This window comes from Galeopterus variegatus, unplaced genomic scaffold, assembly GCF_000696425.1.
Source record: "Galeopterus variegatus unplaced genomic scaffold, G_variegatus-3.0.2 Scaffold791, whole genome shotgun sequence".
Taxonomy (NCBI): domain Eukaryota; kingdom Metazoa; phylum Chordata; class Mammalia; order Dermoptera; family Cynocephalidae; genus Galeopterus; species Galeopterus variegatus.
The window spans coordinates 346,451-369,303 of record NW_007726902.1 but is presented as its reverse complement, the minus strand read 5'-3'; the positions used below and the strand labels follow the sequence as shown (position 1 = coordinate 369,303).

General features: G+C 45.1%; 1 protein-coding gene across 1 annotated transcript in view; it reads left to right on the top strand.

The window, feature by feature from the left end:
• The window catches only part of MRE11A (MRE11 meiotic recombination 11 homolog A (S. cerevisiae)), a 100,130-nt gene extending 80,150 nt beyond the window's left edge, over nt 1-19,980 (top strand). The window contains exons 1-4 of the mRNA XM_008572481.1: nt 8,726-9,236; nt 12,773-12,898; nt 14,802-14,935; nt 17,312-19,980. Of these exons, the coding sequence (XP_008570703.1) occupies nt 8,850-9,236; nt 12,773-12,898; nt 14,802-14,935; nt 17,312-17,936 (1,272 nt within the window). The 5' untranslated portion in view covers nt 8,726-8,849 and the 3' untranslated portion in view covers nt 17,937-19,980. Of the gene's footprint in view, nt 9,237-12,772; nt 12,899-14,801; nt 14,936-17,311 lie in introns of the transcript that reaches the window.
• The last annotated feature ends 2,873 nt before the right edge of the window (nt 19,981-22,853 follow it).

The window sequence follows — 22,853 nt, the reverse complement described above, 5'->3', positions numbered from 1 at the left end:
TTTTTGCTTTATATATCTGGGTGAACCAGTGTTGGGTACATATATATTTATGATTATTTTTTCTTGCTGGATAGATCCCTTTATCATTATATAATGGCCTTCTTTGTCTCTTTTTATGGTTTTTAGTTTAAAGTCTATTTTATCTGATATAAAAATAGCTGCTCCTGCTTATTTTTGGTTTCCATTTGCATGGTATATCTTTTTCCATCCCTTCACTATTAGTCTGTGTGCATCTTTACAGTTGAGGTGAGTCTCTTGAAGACAGCGTATAGTTGGGTCTGGCTTTTTAATCCAGTCCATCAATCTGTATCTTTTGAGTGGGGAGTTTAATCCATTTACACTTAGGGTTGTTACTGAAGAGTTGTTTTACTCTTGGCATTTTATCACTTTTTTGTTTAGATGTTTTAAGTATCTTTTGTTCTTTTCCTCCCCTTTTATTATTCATCTTCAATGTTTGTTACTTTTTGAGGTGGTAAGATTTAGTTATTTTTTTCTTTCTTATTTGCATTTGTGTTTTACCAGTGGGTTTTGTTCTTTTTTTTGTATTCGTGATAGTGATTGTTATTTTTCAGATTCCAGATGCATGACTTTCTTGAGAATTTCTTGCAGGGCTGGTTGTATGGTGATAAACTCCCACAGTTTTTGTTTGACTGGGAAATACACTATTTCTCTCTAATTTCTGAAGGATAGATTTGCTGGCTGTAGTATTCTTGGCTGGCAGGTTTCTCTTTTAGTATTTTGCATATGTCATCTCATTTTCTTCTTGCCTATAGAGTTTTAGTTGAGAAGTCTGCTGTTAGTCTGATGGGGACTCCTTTATAAGTGACTTGACACTTTTCTGTTGCTGCTTTTAAGATTACCTCTTTGTCTCTGAGCTTTGCCAATTTCACTATAATTTGTCTTAAAAAGGATCTTTTTGGATTGAATATGTTTGGGGATTTTTGAAGTTCATGGATCTGAAAGTGTGTGTTTATCACTATATCTGGGAAGTTTTCTGTTACTGTTTACTCGAATAAATTTTCAATGCCTTCACCCTTCTCCTCCCCTTCTGGAACACCCAGGATTTGGATGTTTGTGTACTTAAGGTTGTCTGCTAGCTCCCTTAGACTTTCTTCATTTTTTAAAATTCTTTTTTCCTTTGTTTTGTCTCCCTGGGTTATTTCATAAAGACTGTCTTTTAGATCAGATATTCTTTATTCTGCTTACTTTAATCTGCTGTTTAAGCTTTTGGTTGTGTTTTTATTTCATTGAATGAGCCCTTCAGTTCCAGGAATTCTGCTACATTCTTTTTTAAGGTACTAATCTTTTTGTAAATTTCCTCCTTCCTCTACTGGATATTTTTTCTCATTTCATTGTGTTGTCCAGCTGAGTTTTCTCTTATCTCATTGACTTTCCTTAAGATTGTTACTCAGAATTCCTTTTCAGTCATTTTAAGTGTTTCCTGTTCTATAGGGTCTGGTACTTAAGAATTTCTATATTCCTTTGGTGGTGTCATATTTACTTGTTTTTGTTGTTGTTTGTTTGTTTGTTTGTTTTTGTAGTTCTAGTATCTCTACATTGATTTCTGGTCATCTGGTAGATTATTTGTTTCTTCTATTACTCTAAAGTGGACTTTGAGGAGAAAGACTTCCTCCTTTTTTTCCCCAGGATTCTCTAGTGACTCTCCTTGCATCAATGCAGTCAAATGTGCAGCGGGCCACCTGCATGGTGGTCATGGCTGCTACTCTGGTAGCAAGCTGTCCTTGCAGCAGTAGAAGCTGTGGAGGTGGCTGTTGTGGGCCATCCCCCCAGTCACAGTGGTGCCGGTTCCTGCCTTCTCTGCAGGTGTGGTGGAGGGCTGTTTAGGGTTTTTGCCTGCCTGGGCCTCCCTGGGTCATGGCCATATGGGCTCCTGCTTTCTGTCACAGACTGAGTAATTTACAAAGTAAATAATTTTTTTATATAGTTCTAAAGTTGTGGGGCCCTCATCTGGTGAGGACCTTCTTGCTGCATCATCCCATGGTGGAAGGTGGAAGGGCAAGAGAGCAAGAGAGAAGAAGGGTGCCAAACTCATCCTTTTTACCAGGAACCTACTGCTGCAATAATGATAGTAATCCATTCATGAGGGCAGAGCCCTCATGGCCTCATCACCTCTTAAAGGTCCCACCTCTTAATACCATCACAACGGCAACTAAATTTCAACATGAGTGTTGGAGAGTACATTCAAACTATAGCAGCTGTGTTTTGCAGTAGAGGCATAGACTGTAAATCACAAAGCCAATGAGTCAATCTCCTGTCTGCCAAAAACCTCTTACATATAACCAAAAATTGCCACCTGGGTCAGATTAGCTCAGTTGGCTGAGCAGACCAGTGACCCATCTCTGACAGTGATAATAATAAGGAATATGTTGTAAGTAAAGATTGACTGTTTTCCTCTGTAAACTGTAAACTGCTTGTTTTTGTTTTTTTTCCCTGAATATAAAAAACTTTTTTTCTTAGTTTAAATGGTATCTGTGAAAAAACTGAAAAATACAAAAGAACATAAAGAAGAAAATCACAATTCTATTAACATTTTAATATACTTCCTTTAACTCTTTTTACATAATTGAAATTAAATTTTATTAGTTTCATATCATACTTATTTTATTCTGAGAGAATTTTCCACATTACTAAACTTTTCTCAAAAACATCCTTTTTAATGGGTGCATAATATTTTGTCTCATGGAATACCACAGCATAATATGTAATTAACAATTCCATCACCATTATTTATTATAATATTATAATATATAATTTTATTTATTATTTATATACTTATATATCATATATATTTATTACAATATAATTTATAATTTTATATTTTATATAATATATAATAAATAACATTTGATGGAATCATCTTTTTACATAAACATTTTTAGGTATTTTTATACAGAGATATGGTATAATAAACTTACATGTATCCATCATTCAGTTTGAATCCATTTTCCTTCCCCTGGTCCAGATTATTTTGAAGCAAATTCTAGATATTGTGTCATTTAATCTGCATATATATATTTTATACAACAAGGACTCTTTTTTAAATCAAATATCTTATCAGTTATACATGCATTTTTGACCACATTCTGATTATCTTCTCAGGCTAGGATAGAGTCCAAAAAATAGAATTCTAGGTAAGGAGATTGCATCATTTTAAGGCTTCTGACAATTTTGCCAGATTGCTTTGCAGAAAGGATATATTCATTTCTACTCTCACCAGCAACCTGAGACTACCACTTTCACTGCACCCTAACCAATACCTAGTCATTTACTTGATTTTGTGAAATGCACTGTAAAAGGTTTCTTCCTTTCTTCCACAGGATTTAAAAATCTTCTTCATCCAAAAGCTAATGGTGAGATTGTTGGTCAGTCAAACCTGGGCTTCAGTCCTCCAGCCCTTATAGCTTTGTGATTTATGCAAGTCAGTCTCTGAACATGTACTTCTCCATTTAGTAGATAAAAATGTTACCTTATAGGGCTTTGTGATTAGGAGTAATGGTGTTTTTAAAGTACTTAGCACAGTCCTGGCACATAAAACCTTCCTTTGTTCCATTGCCTGCAAGCCGAATAACTTTATGAGATAGAAATCAGTGTAAAAGCAATATGAAAAAAAGATGTTTCTTTGCCTGTTGCTCAAAATTAATGCTCAAGTGGTGATTCAAAAGAAATCTTATTAAAGCATCTTTCAATAGAACATAACATCAATGATAGCTATTGCTTACATCCTGTGAAAATCAGTTACAGATCCGGTGATGCTTTCTAGAAATATCTTTAACAAAATTTTTACTCGGTATTGTTGAAAACAAAACAAAACAAAACCACCCACTTTAATCATCATTTCCCCCTCTGTAAGATGCAACATTAGTCAAATGGCTTAAATATCATAGTTAATTATCTTCTTTAGCATTCTGAGATCTGATTTGAAGAAATGCACACAGCTGAAATAAAAGGGAAGTAGGAAAAAAAAATAGCCCAATAGTAATTAAAAGCATAGAATTAGAGCTGTTGCTAAGAAATATGACTCACCCTATAGAATTATAGAAAATCTTCTTGAAATATTAATTCCATTGCTCTACCTACTAGAGGAACTGTATCTTCTCTTTGCCCCTTCTGAGATGTAATGAAGAAATTCTCATTTTAAGTGGTAAACAAGCAAAAGAACCAGAAAAGTTATTTTCACAGAAAGTAGGTTTTATATTGCATATGAGAAATGGAGGTATATAATTTTAAATGGTTAGATAAGTCCCAGGATCCTACTGTTTGGATAAAGGAGAAATTTCAGAGAAATTAAGACTTGTATCTCAGGTTGTCTGATTCCAAGTCCAGTATCTCTACCAAAATCCTGCCATTTCCCCTGTCTGGGTATTACACTAGCCTGTAGGAAGTAACATTTAAGAATAAGAAAATTCCTGTCCTGGAAGAGCTGACAGTGGGAAAGACAGATGTGTAGCAAATAATGAGACTACAATGGGAGTACAATATCAGAGAAGGAATCACATGTTATGGGAGCACATCTAAAAGAGTAAATTTTGGGATACTGACAGCTTGCTCTGGGGTTGTGGCAATCAAGGTAGTCAAAGAGTCTTCAGAGGGGAGACAACATTTGAGCTGGGTCTTGAAGAATACGGAAGAGTTTTTCTGGCCCTTGGCTGGTGGAGAGGATGGTTCTAGAAAGAGAAACAGAAACATAGCCTCATGAAGTTGGTGGGGTGTGAGATGACTCGAAGATTCTAACCATGGTGAAGAAGTGAACAGCAAAAGGAGCAGGTGCAGGTATAAGAAAGTGAAGGAAGAGCAATATATAATGAGTTTAGTTTGGAGCTTGCTAAATTTTAAGTGTGTGTGGGTATTCTAGGTGAGAACATTCATTTGATAGTGAAAATACAGATTTTAACAGAGGTGGTGAAGTAGAGATACAGGTTTTGGAGTCATTGGTGAGTGACGGTTAAACCAGTGGCATTGGCTGAGGTCACCCAGGAGGATACTTAATTCAAGAGGAGCAGGCAATGCAGAATGGCACCCTGGACACCAAAAATTTTAACTTAGCAATTCTGTGGTACAACTGATTCTACCGTTTATCTACATTGTGGGTTGAATAGGTTGCTATGAGTTGGCCCAAGACCCAAGCCACCATTTATAAAACTTTCAGTGTAAAAATGAACAGTAAGTTCAAGCAACTTACAATTTAATTTGGGGCCACAAACTGTAAATTGGAGCTTGGGTGTACTTCCTTTACTTATCCTAAATAGTTGACTCCATGGCTCCAGGGTACCTGAATTCGGAAAGCAATTCCTAGCTTAGCCTGCTCATGCACTCTGTTTTTATTGCATTTGAACATATCTTCATCTGTACTTGGTATTTCAGGCCTAATTGGTTCATCTGTAATTCAAGTATGATGACATCCAACCTGCGCAATTAAACAAATTTTGAGTGACTGTCATACTCCTAGCACTGTGCTAATTGCTCTTTCTTCCCTTCTGCTGCTGTAATTGGTACTAGAAGGGAATTGAGAGTATGGTGAATTTTTAACTCAAGTAGGACCTTTTTTGTTAACAATATAGGTGTTAAAGGCACATTGTTTGTAGTGTCAGAAATATTGATGTGGTGATGCTCTCAAAAACACCTCTTTTTAAGGCTTCTGTGTGATATCATTATTCTACAACTCTTTGTCTCATTTTTATTAAAATACTTGTAAAGTGATTTTTCTTTTTTTGTTTCCAGTCCATTTGAGAGATTAAACACTAAACTCTGCTCTTTGGTATGTGTGTAACAATTACCAGAGCTGTAAAAATACAATTACTATTTTGCACATACTAACTATACACAGTGTCCTTGGTTTTATTCAGAATGTACAAATGAAGGAGATAGTTCATTCTGTAAGTGCAGCTGTGTCTTTCCATGACTCCTTAGTAAGAGCAATAGTAATTTACAGGACCAGAAAGGCCTCTGAAGAAAGAACTTCTTTTAATAGCTTATCCTTAGTGTGGGGTAAGGTGGGGAGATGTTCTTGTCTCATTAAACACTGGGTTGTTCCAGAAATTCAAGATAAGTTACGGGCAGTGGAGCTGGGCTGGGAATGCCAGGAGGCCCAGGAGGCCCAGGCCTGGCCAACTGGAAGCCATAAATTCAGGAGAATTAGCACACCCCTGGGAGAAGCCTTCAACCAATGATTGATAGGAGTTGGTGTATGGATACCCCAGCACCCTCACCCATTGGCTCGGATAGCTGATGTCTGTGCTTTATTTACACTGGCTTTACAAGTATGATAAAGCTCCAGTTGCCCAGAGTAGCAGCTGGCGTGACTGCACACTTTATTGTCCACCTTCCTTTCCTTGTCTCACTTCTCCACTCCCCTCCAGGTGTTCGCCTTCACTTCCCAAATAAACCTTTGCACTAGAATCTTTGTCTCAGGATATGCTTCTGGGGAAAGCTAAGAACGAAAACACCTCACCTCCTCTTTCAGAGAGAGAGTTTCAGCACCTAGAACGAATGCCCTCGCACCTGGCAAGGTGGGCATAATAAGCAAAGAACCATAGCAAAGGCATTAGTTGGGTGGCCCAGATGAAGGATTTACCTGCTACAGAGCCCCAAGCAGGGTACTTGGAGAGAGTGCCTGGAAGGGCACTGTGCGCCTCTGACTTCCTTCTCTGCTTGATGCTCACTAGCCCTCTTCCGCTCACTTTCTCCACATGGCACAATTGGATTGACTAGGATACTGTTTTCTAAATTACCACCACATTCCAGCCTGCTTCCTGAGATGGTCCAAGTCATCTTGATAGAGTGGCAAGTCTACGCAGGCCCTTGAGTTACATATTTACAGGCAGTCTCTTGGTTTATTTCCTGAAGCTAAGTATCTGTTATTTCATCTGCCTGGCACCCTGTCTCTTTTCCTGGGTCCGTCACATAATCCCCTATTCTAACCACATAATCCTGTGGGACCCACCAGGTTAATCTACAGAACTGAGGGACATCTACTTGCCATCTTCTCCCCAGACACAGTTGCTTGAAGAGTGAATGTGAGGTGAAAAACTAGAGACGAGAGTGGACTTCTTGGAACTTGGCTAATAAAACAATGGAGATAGGCTAAAAGGTCTACAAGGGGTTAAGGGCAAAGGAGGATCTTTTGTGTTTTTGTGTTTGACTTCAACCAAACTGCAAACTTGCCAATCTTCCTTGATTCCTCCCTCCAGTCTCTATCAGTCTGATTCCTTCCCCTGCCAGCACCTTGACTCAGGTCTCCCCTCTGCTCTTGGATCACTTGAGCAGGCTTCAAACCTCATGCCTCAAGTCACAGTCCCTGTATTCTCCTCTCAGATGCTAGACTGTTCTTTCTAAAATGCAAACCGGATCATGTCAGTCTCTTCTGAATGAAAATCCTTTCCATGAATTCCCATTCCACGAATTCCCATTGCCCTCAGGAAACTGCTGAAATCCTCAGCATGACCGATGAGGCCCTCTGCAGCCCTCTGTCTCCACTTATCTCCTTGTGTAACACACTCTAGCTATTTTGTATTCCTACAGTTGTTAAATGTGCCATACTCATATTTGCCTCCATGTCTGTGCATGTACTATGATTCCTTCCTTATGGAGATCTCCATCTTCCCTCTTCTCCCTTCTCCATGACCTAACTGTCTCCTGCTGGACCTCTGGGACTGAGTTACAAGCAGTCAACCAAATGCAGCATTTTCTGCACCAGAGAGGAATGTGATAGGAGATCTATACAGGGGTCTCTGAAAACCCCCACATACAGGAAAAGGGAAGCTTTTAACCAAGGCTAGAAAAGTTAAATAATGTGCCCAAGATCCCACAGTTAGAAAGTGGCAAAGCTGTGATTAGACCCTGATTCCAGAGCCCATGGTTTTAACCACAGGCTCGGGCTGTGTGTTTCTGGGGACAGGTGACTGGGAGACGCTTCACAGTGGCAGTGGAAGCAGGTGTGCAAGACAGCAAGATTTCCTGGAGAAGTGGGTGGGGAACAAGAAACAGCATGGGTCATAATACCTCTTACAGATACAGCTTCGAACACACCCAAGGCAGAAAACTCACTATCACCCAAGAAGAGGGTGCACAGCTAAGCTCCTTATTTCCTTTGATTCTTTGATCCTGTCAGGAAAACTGCTTTAAAGAGTCTCCTTGAAAAACAAAACTCCCCACAGTGCATTCCTGGGGGCTGTCAGAGATATAGGAAGCCTTTTGTAGGCTTTCTGGCGCGTCTGAAGTCTGGATACTCAGGGAGGGGGCTTGGAGAAACCCTAACGTCTCTTTTTCATGTGTGCCTTGTTCCCGGAACGGCCAGGACTCAGCGATCCTCCTCAGTATTGAAACTGTGCCCAGGCTAAAGCTGAGATGGAATCAAATATTATTTATCTTTGTCACTGCACAGGGAGACCCAGGCAGCCCCAGTCTTGGCAGTAAGATCCCACGTTATCCCCACCCGCCCCCAGGGGCTCCTTCCACCTGCCTTCTTGCTTCCTTTACAAGAGACTAAGCAGGAGCCCAGCGAACGTGCGTGTTAGAGAAGGAGCCTTTGCAGCCCTGCGGCGGGAGTTTGATGCTGGAGCGGGAGCGGGCTGGGTGCGGGGGCAGCCGCCGGGCACGGAGTGCGGGGCGAGGCTCGGCAGGGCCGGCGCGCGTCACGGTCGCCGCGAGAGACGCCGCGCTGCCCAATAGGCGGAGGCGCTCGCCGGCAGCCGGGTGGGAGCAGAGATAGAAAAGTGCCGCGACAAGCGCCCAGCGGCGGTCCAGGGCTCGCTCCGCGGGACGGCCCGGGCGCGCTCGGCTCCCGCACCCGGCTGCACGCCCCGCGCCCGGCGGGGGGCGGCTCCTGCGAAATGCTCCCTCGCTTCTTGCTGCTCTTCCTCCTCCCGTGGGTGCGGGCCACCGAGCGCCCCGAGGGCCGGGCCGACGAGCGGAGCCTGGAGGCCGCCCCGGCCGTGCCCAACGCCTCGCGCTTCTTCTCCTGGGACAACTACACCTTCTCCGACTGGCAGAACTTCGCGGGCAGGAGGCGCTACGGCGCCGAGTCCCAGAAGCCCACGGCGAAAGCCCTGCTCATCGCCGCCTACTCCGGCATCATCGTCTTCTCGCTCTTTGGCAACGTCCTGGTCTGTCATGTCATCTTCAAGAACCGGCGAATGCACTCGGCCACCAGCCTCTTCATCGTCAACCTGGCCGTCGCCGACATCATGATCACGCTGCTTAACACCCCGTTCACTTTGGTAGGGACGCCGGCCGGGCTCGTCCTGCTCAGTCGCCCTCTTGTCTCTTTTTCTCATCTCTCCATTCCCTCTCCCCCGTTGTCGTCCTCTCTCTGTGTCTCTCTGTCTCCCCATCTCTCTCTCTCTCTCCGTCTCTCTCCCCCCCGTCTCTCTCCCTCTCTGTCTCGTCCCCCCACCACCATTTCTCTTCCCCCTCGTTTCTGTCTCCTCTGCTTCTGTCTTCCAGTCGTCATCTCTTAGTCTCTTTTCTTTCTCACTCTCTAAACTCGTTTCTCATCGTTCAACTCTCACCTTGGTTTTTCTTAGTCTGTCAATCTCTCTCTCTCTCAAGTCTTTCTGCCTTTCTTCTGTCTCTACCTCTGTGTCTCCATCTCTGTCTCTCCGTGACGGTGCCTGTGTCGCTGCCCCTCACCTGTCTCTTCTTCTTCCTGTCAGTGTCTATGTGCTTTTGTTTTTCCATCTCTCTCTCTCTCATTCTCTCTCACGTCCCCGCCCTTCTTCCTCTCTTATCACCCCCTAAGCCAGAGCTTTTGCAGACTGTGGCATTGGGTCAATAAATCAAGTGTTTGCAGGCAGCTGCAAATGAGGGACTATTTCCTGTTTCATCTCATTGGGTATGAGCTTGCTTGTAATCAGCAGTAAATCGAAGTAAATGTCAGCAAAGATTATTAGGTAACCTCCCCTCCCTCTGAAGTGCAGCTTATTAAATGCTACCCCCCCCGCCCCCGCCCCCATGGGTTGCTGCTTCGTGCTACCACTGAAATGTCGAACAATTGCTAATTGTTAATGGAAACTTTAGTGCATTTTTCCTAAACTGCTTATTTAAATTGTATTTCCCTTCTGTGGTTTGACGATGAGGCTGTGTATGAGGTCTGTGTCAGGCAAGGAATGAGGGTGAGGTGGGATTTGGCCCAGAGATGGGGCAGGCTGGGCACCTGCAAATGGGTGGCTGATGGCTTCTGGTCCAAGACCTGCTGCTTGGCAATAGTGGTGTCATTTCTGTTTCTCTTAGATTCCAGGGTGCATTTCTCGTGGGTGCTTTGGAACTGTGAGGGCTGCGGACTGAGCAATCATAATGATAGTTTGTTTCTATAGCATGAGTTACATTTTTTTCAATTCATTATTTTTATTTATTATTGAAATATTTATTATTATTTAAATTATTATCAAAGCAGGACTATTCATTCCTCTGTGTCTCTGTCTCTCTCTCTTTTACACACACAACCCAAAATGACAGTCAAGCAAAAAGAAGATGAACCCCCACAAGTCCATCTAATTGTGTAAACGTCTTTCCAAGCCTTACATTTTAAAAGTACTCTTACATTTTATCTCTTGTCCTCACTTATGAGAACATTACTCACATTTTGCAGATGAGGAAACTAAGGCACAGAGAGGTTTGATCCCTTGTCCAAGGCCATCTGCCTAGTAATTGGCAGAGCCAGAAGAAGAATTACATCCCCTAACTTAAATCTAGTGGTCTGTCCACTAAGTCATACAACTTGGAGTGGTGGGGGGTTGGAGGTGCATTCTTGGACAACCATGTTTAGCTTCCACTACTCCAAACAACGAACATTTCCTGTTCTCCTTCCAGCCTACATCTAACCTATTGATGGCCAGGCAGGATCCTCTGGGCTCTAACCAAGGACAAAAGAGCTTCCAAATACTGTCCTGTCTTAAAAGCATGAGAAAACGTCATCTCTGGCTCCCCTTGGCTCCTCCCTTGGTTTCTTCTTTTTGGTGACTGGCCAATACATGGATTCGAACCCTTGACCCTGGTGATATTAATACCACATTCTAACCAACTGAGCTAACTGGCCAGCCTTCCTCCCTTGGTTTGTGACCTGAGACTCTGCATGCTGGGGTTGGGCTGGGCCACCCAGGATGGGAACTGAAAGGCCTCAGGACATAGCCTTTGTGCTGCTGCCCAGAGCCAGGATGCAGGACTGGATGTGTCGCAGACAGAGGAGAGAAGGTGGGGAGGCCACAGACCCAAGGCCAGGCTACGGCTGAGAGCTGGTAACCTCTGCACCGGAGGCTCTCCTGCAAGAAAAAGGATGTCAAGGTCCTAAGAACCCAGTACCCTCTCCAGAATGAGCCAAAGCAGTTTGTCCCTGTACCTGACCCATGGTACTACCCCAGTCCAAATTCCTGTTAGAGCTTACAAGGTGCTGGCAACTAGGGAGAGGGAAAAGGTTGGGGGGAGGGTCTTCTTGCCCCTCAGTCTGCTAAACACAGTCTCCACAGCTGGGAAAGGTGTCCTGCCTTCAGCTGGTTGGTGACAGTGTCCTTCCTCCCTGGGCTCCCTCCCTATCCACTTTATACACCAGAGTCAGCATGAAGTCTGGCTCCAGCCATTAAGAGAAAAGCAAACAATTACTTACAGTTCCCATGGTAGAGACATACACAGCATGTGGTGGAGGCTGGAGGAGGGAGTCTTTCTTTCTGACCTACCAGAGTCCCACCAGAGGGTCAAAAGAGACTTTACAAAGATTGCCATTTCAGTGGGACCTGGATGAGTGGGGATTTCCTGCGTCAAGATGAATGCGCAGTGCAGACAGAGGGCCCAGAGAGAACAAAGGTGAGGAGGCATCAAGTTCACGGTGTGTTGAGGGTACATTGAGCCGCTCAGTGCTGCTGCAGCAGCAGAGACAAGAGGCACAGCGGAGAGTGGGCGGCGGGGGGAGGTTGGGGGACAAGCGGAGGTGGCTGGAAAGGAAGGCTGGGGCCAACGCTATGAATGCACCTGGGTACTCATAGTACTTGCTTAAGGCATCTGGCTTTGTCCTGAGAGCCATGATGATTCTAAGCAGGAGGGAGGCAACAATCTGATCTTTGGTGAAGAAAAAATGCTGCTATGGCTGGCCATTAGCTCAGTTGGTTAGAGCGAGGGGCTGATATGAGTTGCAAGGCCACTTTAGCCAAGATTTGCTAGCACAGCCCACATGCTATGTTGTGACTTTTCAGATGTGCCTTTCCCACTAGACTGAACTCACTCATACAGGCAAAGAATGAATTTTATCATTACACATAAAAATATCTGCTATTTATTTCTAATAATAGCTTTCTGAAAATCTGCCAGACATTGTGTTCTACTCTTTAGAGACTTTTTAAAAATTTAATCCCTACGCTAAGCCTATAAGGTAAAAGATAGATTTTGCAGCTTATTTTATTTATTTATTTTGGCAAATGAGGAAACTGAAGTTCAGAGAAGTTACGTACCTTGCCCAAGGTCTCACAGCAAGAAACTATTAGAGGTAGAAAGTCCAACTCCAAAGCCCACATCCTTCCCAAGCCCTCCTGGCACCTAATGGGGCCAGTCCAAGCAGCATGATCGGAGTTTGTGAACTGAATGAATGAGAATGAGTTGTGCTGGAGAAAATCACGTAGGACCCATGATTCAGCATCATACATGGAAAGAAGGGAGGAGCTGGGAGAGATTTCTGGAGGGCATGCTTCTCAGACTCAAAGATCACTGGGTGGATGGGTGTCAGAGTTAAGGCCTGTCTGTCTCCTGACCTCTGTGGGCTCATCTCCAGGTCCGCTTTGTGAACAGCACATGGGTGTTCGGGAAGGGCATGTGCCATGTCAGCCGCTTTGCTCAATACTGCTCGCTGCACGTCTCAGCACTGACACTGACGGCCATTGCTGTAGACCGCCACCAGGTGAGGGCACCTATCCCCACCTATCCTTCCCTCTCTGGCTTTGCTTTCCAGGGGGTTGTGGGGGTTCAGAAAAGCGTATCTGTAGCTTTCCCAAGATCACGTGCCTATGAACGATGAAGCTGGAGTTAAGACTGAGGTCTGTCTGGCTCCAAGCCCATGCTCCAATCACTAGACCACCTTGCTTTGAGAAGAGACAAAGGAACCTACAAGACCAGTAGCATAAGGACCATGTGACAAAGAAAGACAGGCTCTATTCTGAGTAGCACCAAGAAGTGCAATAAGGACCAAGGGATAGGAGGCTACAAAAGATGCAAATTCAAGGAGGCAGTTCAATATGAGGAAGAATTTTCTAATAGACATGTCCAAAGGCATACAGAACTGCCTGGGAAGCAATGAATTTCATGTCACCAGCCATATATAAACAATGTCTGGATGACAACTTGACAGGGATGTTGTAGAGGAGATGCATGCATCTGGTAAGGAATTGGACTAGCCAAACTTTGAGATCTCTTTATCTCTGAAATGCCATAATTTTGTAAAAATAAACTCTTTATATATTACTACAGATGCTTTAGAGCAAAGTGTGAAAAATTGCATATAAATATTTCCTGCCTTTTCTTAACCTTCCCTTCTAATTGAATAAGAGGAGCTCTGGATTACCTTTTCCTGGCCTATGCTTATCCCCATTTAACACAGCTGGGAGTGGGTCTGAGGATCAGGGATAAGTTTTGCTCACATTGACCACATTGCCATGACATGTTCACAAACGTGGGGCCCTGTCCCAAAGCCAACAGAGTCCCTGAGTGGTATTTGAGCCTCTGCCCCAGGCTGCCACTCCTTTCAGCAATCTGTACACAGGAGTGTGAAGGGCAGAGATGGCAATGTCCAGAATGAAGACATGCTAGGCAGCTTCTGGAGCCTCGTCCCTTCCTCCTGTAAAACCTTGAAAACATTGGGTGAAAAAAAAAATAGTCCTCAGGACATAGGCAGAATGTCCAATGTGTCCTGTGATGGCATCCTGAGCTGTGGTGGCAGCTGTTTATGACCTCTGCCTCTGACCCTGGGCTCACCTATCCCAAAATGCCTCTTGCAAGAAATAATGTTTCCCATCTTAAAATGAGGATGCTTTTAAATTCCTAAGTCTTGGCTGGCTGGTTATCTCAGCTGCTTAGAATGCAGTGTTATAACACCAAGGTCATGAGTTCAGATCCCTGTACTAGCCAGCTGCCCCCCAAAAAGGTTAAATTCTCAAGTCTTTAAACTTTTTAGGAGCATAGATTGACATGCGGTGGCAATTCCAAAATGCATCTCAGCCCAAAGCCTACAACACTGGCTTTATCATAGGCACATGAAAGCTGGGTCCCATTGCAGTTTTAGTAGATGATATTGTGAGCTCCCAAATAAGTGTTAATGCAGTTTTCTATGACAAGTGGTGAGCATTTTCTGTCCATATCTGTCACCTTCAGACTCTCTCAGAACTCCTCATAACCTAAGAGGTCTAGAGTTGTGTGAAGACGAGATCAGATCCCAAGGAGGTAGAGGCTGACCATGCGCTTGCTCCCCTGCCAGTTTTGCTGTGTGTGCCATGCAAGCAGATCCCCTTCCTGACCCCTCTTTGGTCCTCTCACTGCACCCTGGCTGCCTGACCAGAAGGAGGCATTTTAACTGCCAGGAGTCTCTGAGTCCAGATGACATCTTGTTTTCACCTCTAGAGGCGGGCTGTGGGGTGGGCATGGCTGGACCCTCCCCCCCCAGCTACTGGTACAGCTCAAGGGCTCAATAATGAATGTAAAGGGTGCCTGACTTTGTAGATAGGACCTGTCTATGTGACAAGTGAGCTGCATCGGTCGGATTGCTCATTCAAAACTTCTTCAGCTAGTGATGCAATGTGATTGTTTTCCAGGTCATCATGCATCCGTTAAAACCCCGGATCTCGATCACAAAGGGCGTCATCTACATCGTTGTCATTTGGACCATGGCTACATTCTTTTCTCTCCCACATGCTATCTGCCAGAAATTATTTACCTTCAAGTACAGGTGAGACGGATTAGGAGGGAACAGCCTGCGGACTCAGCAAAGCCCGCCCCATGCCTTCTTCCGAGTCGGCACTGACCAGGACCTGACAAAGGGAAATTGAGCCCCCTCTGGATCCACAACCCTAAGAGTAACGAGTACCTGCCTCTCTCAGCCCTTTTCTTTGCTTCTTTCCTGGTCCATGTGTATCCTCTGCATTTTTTCTGCTTTCTCTCTTTTTCTTTTCAACAACTTTAGCTTCTTCATTCCCTTTCCAGTTTGTCTGCAAAGACAAGGCAGTAATTATCAGCTTCTGTCACCAGGGGGCGTGTCCTCACACACACTGAGATTGGATTCACCAAGGCCTCGATTAAAATGAGCAAGGTTTAAATTCTCTCACACAACCCAGAAACAAAATATGTATGCGTGTGTGTATCTGAAGCAGGCTTCTCTATTTCCCCCCACCTCCTGTTCAGGTTTCTTGATCATATCAGAATGAGAATTTCTTTCTTTCAAACACTCAGGTTTTAAACATTTAAACTAATTCATTAAAAGTGATTGTCCCACTAGACTGTAAGTTTGGGAAGAGCTGGTCCTGTTTCTGATTTGCTACTTCAGTGGTCCCAATACCTACTTCCTGTCTCCACATCACAAGCTCTCAATACATATTTACTGAATGAATGAATGAATCAATGAATGACCTTAGAGTGATTTTCATCATTTTCTAGATGTTCTAGATGAGGTTCCTTAGAAACAGGTCCTGAGATAAAGACAGAGACATGTGCAAATGACTTATCAAGGCAGTGCTCCAAGAATGAAATTCTGCCATTTGCAGCAACATGGATGAGCTTGGAGAAAATATGTTGAGTAAAATAAGCCAGACATAGAGGGCAAAATACCGCATGCCCTACTTATAAGTGGGAGCTAAGAGAGAAAGAAGGAAGGCAAGAAAGACCACAGTGGTGCACTGGACTTGCAGAGGGAGAGAACAGACCTACAGGGGGAGTGTTGGGGAGAGGTTGGGTGGGGGACACGGGGATAATTGCAATTTGTCATGGTGGGCATGCTGATGGTATTGACCTGATCATCACATCTTGGGCACAGGTGCTGATGGTCAGTTCTTTGCCCCGTGAACATGTATAATTAATTAAAAAGTTAAAAAAGGCAGCGCTCCCAGGAGTGAGGAGTAAAGGGTGGGGAGGTGGGATGGGGGAGGGGGAGAGGCCAAGGAAGCATGGGGTTTCAGGGGAAGCTGCACCTGCTCCACAGGGGGCTCTGGGGAAAGCTGATAACACAGAGTTTTCCCCACCTTGAGGTAAGGGAGCTGGGCTTTCATGTTCTTTCATCTGTTGGTCATTGGTTCTGGGCCATCCTGGGGAAGACAGAAACTCCCAGCCACTTCTGGCTCTGTGAATCTGTGGGAAGGGTCTTCTGTGGCGCTAGGGTAGACCTAGGCACCTAGAAGATCACAGGTGCCAGCTGTTCCTGGCCGGGCAGGCAGGAGCTGGGGGGCTGGTGCTCCAGACTGCTAAGGGATCCGAGGGCATTCAGACGCTGCGCTGCCAGTGTCTGCCACAGTAGCCATGTGCTGCCCCACCTGAAACACATGCACAGGCTCCCATGACAAAAGCAGAGCCAGGAGAAACAAGACCTGAAGGCCGATTTCAACTGATTTATAAAGGCCCTCTCCTCAAACTTTAGTATATTGGAATGAACCACACACCCAGACCCCCCAATATTTGGACTCCCCATCTACCCTCACACATAGAGGACATTTTTTTTTTCTTTTGCTAACAAAAGCAAAGGGAATTTTCTCCTTCTTTCACCACTGATGGCCACCAGCACATATAACAAGAGCAACACGCCAGATGGATCTCCCTAAGAAGGGTGAAGAGGACTGGGGTACATTTCATATAAAATAAATACTGGTTACATAAGTGGCCAAAGGAATATTAGTTCAGGCTTTACAACTCATGTTCTGAAATCTCATCATTTCTTTTCTTCATTCCTTAATTCCCTTTTGCAATGGAAAGGTAGTTCAATGGGGAAATCTTAAGATTTCCTTAAGGATGAGTTAGTTTTCTCATTAGGAACACTAGTGTTTCATTCATTCATTCAACAAATATTTACCAGGTCTCTACTATGGGCTAGGAATAATACAAGGTCAAAAGGAGACAGAGATTCAGGTGTGTTCTGTACCTTTACAGAACTCCCAGCCTAGTGTGGGGGAGGGGGACAGAAATGTAATCAGATAATTAGGCTATAGCATCAAAAGCGCTATACCAGAGGGATGCCGCAGGAGCCCAGCGAAGGGGAGAACAGAGCTTCTTGGATGAAGCTTTTCCGCACTAATACCACCTCTCTGTCACCCTCTCCTCTCTCCTTCCCTCCTGTCCCCAGTGAGGACACTGTGCGCTCTCTGTGCCTGCCAGACTTCCCCGAGCCAGCCGACCTCTTCTGGAAGTACCTGGACTTGGCCACCTTCATCCTGCTCTACATCCTGCCCCTCCTTATTATCTCCGTGGCCTATGCCCGTGTGGCCAAGAAGCTGTGGCTCTGCAACACGATCGGCGACGTGACCACGGAGCAGTACCTCGCCCTGCGGCGCAAGAAGAAGAAGACCATCAAGATGCTGATGCTGGTGGTGGTCCTTTTCGCCCTCTGCTGGTTCCCCCTCAACTGCTATGTCCTGCTCCTGTCCAGCAAGGTCATCCGCACCAATAATGCCCTGTACTTTGCCTTCCACTGGTTTGCCATGAGCAGCACCTGCTACAACCCCTTCATCTACTGCTGGCTGAACGAGAACTTCAGGGTCGAGCTAAAGGCACTACTGAGCATGTGCCAAAGCTCACCCAAACCTCAGGAGGACAGGCCACCCTCTCCGGTCCCTTCCTTCAGGGTAGCTTGGACAGAGAAGAGCAATTGCCGGAGGGCTCCACTAGCTGATAACTTCTTGCCCTCCTCCCAACTCCAGTCTGGGAAGACAGACCTGTTGTCTGTGGAACCCATTGTGGTGATGAGTTAGAGGAGGTTGAGAAGAGGCAGGGGAGGGATGTCTCCAGCTGAGGCTGGGAAAGAGCCTGTCCTCTCATCCACGGTCTTCATGGTACTGGAAACAAGATCCTGCAGAAGCTTGAGTTCCTAGGAAACTCTGCCCCGCCTCCCAGCCCCTTTGATGTGAAAACTAAAAGGCAACTACCAACTAGAGCTGTGCTCATAAACTCCTATCTAAGAACCGCTGTGTGGCATGGCACCATGGTTCCCTGAGCAAGAGAGCTGAGGACAGCTTAGGCCCAGCTGGGGGCTGTCAGTCAACTGCAACTGCAACCCTTCCTGCTGCTGAGCATCCGTAAAGGAAACCTGAGTCACGCTTTGGGTGTGGCTGGCCCAGATGCACAGAGCTCTGCTAGAAACAGGGTCATCGGCCACTCCGATAATAAGCCAGAGTGAGCACGAGGTTTACATGCATCACTTTCTGAAGTCATTGGACCAGGATGAATCACAAGTCTTCAATGGCCTGGCTCTATACCTGACAAGAAAGGACCGATATGGGTTCCTCAAAACAGGGACATTATTATTACCACTTTAAAAAATTTAGAAAAACACAGAGAAGGATATAAAAATCACCCCATTATACTATCCATTTGTGAAAACTTCCATCAATGTGCTGTGGGTTTATTCGTGACTTTTCCCTGTCTATGTGTGCACCTTTCTTCATTCTCCATTAAGATTATAATGATCAGCAAGAAACGGGCACGACCGTGCATCCAAGCCCCTCTCCCAGGAGGGGCGTCCGCCAGAAGAATTGAAGAGGAGGTGAAAGAGGAACCCAAGGTGGAGACTGTCACCACGCTGGCAGAACTGGCCCCATCTTGTAGCCGGTGGTGGGAAGGGCCTGGCTGAAGGACCTCTCCTCAGATGAGCCAGGAACAAAACTCAGCCACGAAGCACAATTCTTCGTCTCTCGCGATCACACAGAAACAAGAGGTGGTGGAACGTTGTTCTGTTTTCACAGGAGATGAGGGAACAGGCTTTCCAATAGGCTGGAAATAATTGTGCTTAGACAGCTCATCCTCTCAAGCTGTCTAGACAGGCCATTTCTCTGTGTTGTCTGAATAATGAGGGTTGTTTTTTTCCCACACCAGTTCCTGAAAGAAGACTTGCTGTCAACATCATCCTAGTCGTTCATATGTCTCTTACAGAAACCTATGGGATCCTTATGGAGCTTTATTTCTCAAGGGCCCAACATGCCAGAGAAATCCCATTCCAGAGACTGATGGTTTTCATCACCTTCCATCCTTCCTGAGTGACTCACTGTCACCCAGAAGAGAAACGTGTCAGGCAGAATCAAGCTCAGTTCACCAGCTCTAAACAATTGCTCTCATCACACTGTTTTAGGTGTTCTTTAGCCCCAAGTAGATCCTGAAAGCAAAGCATGGATATGGAGCTGAGTGGGAAACTGAGGTTTGAGGGGGAAGACATTTGTCCAAGATTCACTTACATCTCTTGGATGCTAATTGAAACTGAGCTTGTTCACATGGTTTGCCTCTCTGTAATGAACCCCCAAGGTTCTATTTATGGGTTTGTTTGAAATTTTTCAATATACGAGATTTTAAAAAATCATCTACTATACAGTAGATACAAAAGTGACTTTCATGGGGCAGAGACTGTTCTAAGTCCATAGGGATCCCCAAGTGGGTTTTTCAGGCCACATCACTCATGTGCCTGTGCTTATTGTCTCTGTGGTGTCAGGAAGTAGCTAGTGGTGTCATCTTAATGCTGCCATAGAAATTCTATGATCCAGAATGAGAACAGGCAGCAAGGACACAAGTTTGTCCTGCTCTGGGACAGGGAGAGCTTCACTGCCGAGTCCCAGAGAAACCCTTCCCTGGAGGAGGACCCACCAATGGCCCCGTAGGTCTGCTCCCTTCCTCACGCTTCCTGTGGGCCTCAGAGCAAAAAGTGATTTGTATTGGTGAATGTGAAATGTATGAAATTTGAGTTTTTCTGAAGTACTTTACTGTAAACTTCCCCAGTCTTAATAAATTGTATCTTTTGGGTGTGTGGACCGTGCCTCTTGCACTTGTGATTATGTCACAGTTGGTAACCTTTAAAATGGGAATGCAGAGGGCCGGCCCGTGGCTCACTTGGGAGAGTGCGGTGCTGATAACACCAAGGCCACGGGTTCGGATCCTATATAGGGATGGCCGGTTCGCTCACTGGCTGAGCGTGGTGCTGACAACACCAAGCCAAGGGTTAAGATCCTGTTACTGGTCATCTTTTAAAATAAAATAAAATAAAATAAAATAAAATGGGAGTGCAGAGATCATCATCTCCCTAATCCCAGCCTTTTACAGATGAGGAAATTCAAGTGCCGACAGGGCAAATAGCCAGTGAAGAAACCTCTCAGTCTCCTCTAGCGCTTCCTCCACTGAGTCGGCTGCCAAGTCCCCTCTTCTGTGATCATGAGTCTGTGCTGCATGTTTTAACGCAGGACTCCATCTGTTCCTCAGTGATTCAGGAGGAGGCAGAGCTGCCACTCAAGCCTCGAGAGTGATCTCCCACTCAGCAGTGTGCTGTGGGCACTGCATTCCCTGTGCTTGTGTGGTTTCTGCCCCACTGGGCCTGGGGTCAGTGTAGCCACTATCCTACCAGGTAAGCTGGATGGGAGCCTTCATTGTATACATAATTACCCTGATGCCATCCAGAGCCCAGGAAATCAGTTTTAAACAATTTCACAGAAGGTAGTAAATAGGAGTAATTTTCTGAGCCTAGAAAAAAATCTGAAAGAAAAATGAAAGGCGTAGGAGGAGAAGGGAACCAAGCCTTGCTTGCTGACACTGCCTGTGTTTGTGCAGTACTGTGCTAAATGCTTCTGAGCTCATTCTCTCATTCACCCTCACAGCAATCCTCCAAGGTGTGAATTATCATTTCTGTATAGCAGATGAGGAAACTGAGGCTCAGCAAACTTAAATAACTTGCTAAAGATCACACAGCTAAATTGGGAAAATGCTGCCCTCTTGGAGATTTGGTTCTGAGAGATGTGTAGAACAAAATCTTAATTTTTAAAAAAATCTAGTGTTCTCCAAATTCCCTTGATTAAGAGATACTTTTTTGTCTAAAACCTGCTAACTGTCCTAAAAACTGGTGCTTGAGTTCCATACTTTGAGAAATGCTTGACTAGGTGAGCCCCAAATCTCCTTGCAGCTCAGTGGTCAAGGAATCTGCAGTTCCAATACACACAAGATGTCCTTGCTGCCTGGTGAGCTCAGTTCTGGTTAGAATCATCTTCCAAGCAAGCTCCTAAGTGACTCCTGAGTTGCTGGTGCCTGCGTGACTGACCGTGACAAGGCAAACAGCCATCTCACAGCCAGCCCGGGCCTCCAGGGCCTCAGGCAGCCTGGGCAAAAGTCAAGTAATTCCGCTGCTGCCAAGCTTGTGGTGACATTGCTACCAGACCTCTATGGGGATGGGAGCCCTTCCAGAGTGTCTGGGGCTGTGGAGGAATCTGAAAAGACTGGGTCTTGGAGCATCCATTGGGGAAACATTCCTGTCTTAGATGGTAGACATGCTACCTGCCTCCTAGTGCCGTGGAGGCTGAGTGTGAGTTAGCATCTAGCTTCAGCATCCCTGTGTGCTCCTCAACTTTCTTTCATTTCAAGGAGTAATTAGGGAAGGAAAAAAATATATATGCAATGCTGGATGCATTTGGAAAAAAAACAGTGGTATTTAATGTGGAAAAAGCCTGTGAGGCTGGACAGTTCAGTTGGTACAGCATGGTGCTGGCAACACCAAGGTCAAGGGTTCAGATCCCCATACTGGTCAGCTGCCAAAAACAAACAAACAACAACCTGTCTCCTTTCTGAGGGTTTGTAACCTCTCTTGCAGCGAATAAGCTATTTGCTGCCTCACGGGGACAAAGTGCTTGATTTTAACAGCTCCTCGTCTACTCCCATTTCTAGTGTACCCGAGACTCTCTTCAGACTGGTCATGGATTTAAAATGTTCAGCTTAAATACAAAGACAACAAAGTGATGACAAATACAGGACATAAGATACTGGTTATCGCGGATCGGGAAGAAGGGTACAGGCTGTTATGAGCATGTGGTGGGGACCATGTGTTAGATGTAGATAGTTGTCCAGGTTCCAGCTTCTGTTTAGGGCAGTGGGTTCACAGGTGCTTATTACATTATTAAAACTAATTAAACCAGTAACTAACCAGATAACTAAAAGCAGGTCGTACACAGGCCAACACTAAGAGTGTGCCATAAACCACAGATTATAATTACACCAATCCTGTGCCCCTGTGGTCTATAAATAGAAGAACAGTAAACCAACAAAAATGGAGACTGAGAGGTTCAGGCCTTCACTTTTCTTCCCTCCATCCTCCAATCAAATTACATCCACATTTGTATTACAAAAACGTTCAAATAGAGATCACTGCCAAGACAACCAGTATAGGACGATTGCAAAGCTAGGGCGATAGCTACGGGACTACGCCAGCTGTCAAGCAAGGCAAATCATAACTAAAGCCAAAATGTTTCGTTATTTTAGTTGTTAATTTAGTTATGCTAAGTTTCCATTTATATTGTCAGGGCTAGGGCTCAGACCCTTCAAACCCACTGTACAGACTGGGTCCCCAGGCCGCTCACATGCAGGTCCATGCTGGGTAATTGGGAAAGATTCCGGGAGCTGTTGGCAGATGACAGGAGCTCAGTCCTCAGCAGGAGCTTACAGGTCCGGTGGTGGTAGGGGCAGTGGCCTCGTGGAGAGTCCCGGGGGCACCAGCAGCAGCAGCAGCAATAGTAGCCTCCCCATGCCGTGCCCCCCGGGATCCTGGGGGTGGGAAGCACCGTGGATCAGAGCTACTCATCCTTTATAATTAAGTCCATAACCCAGGACACCTGGGTGCACATGCGCACTTACACTAGACAATAACCAAG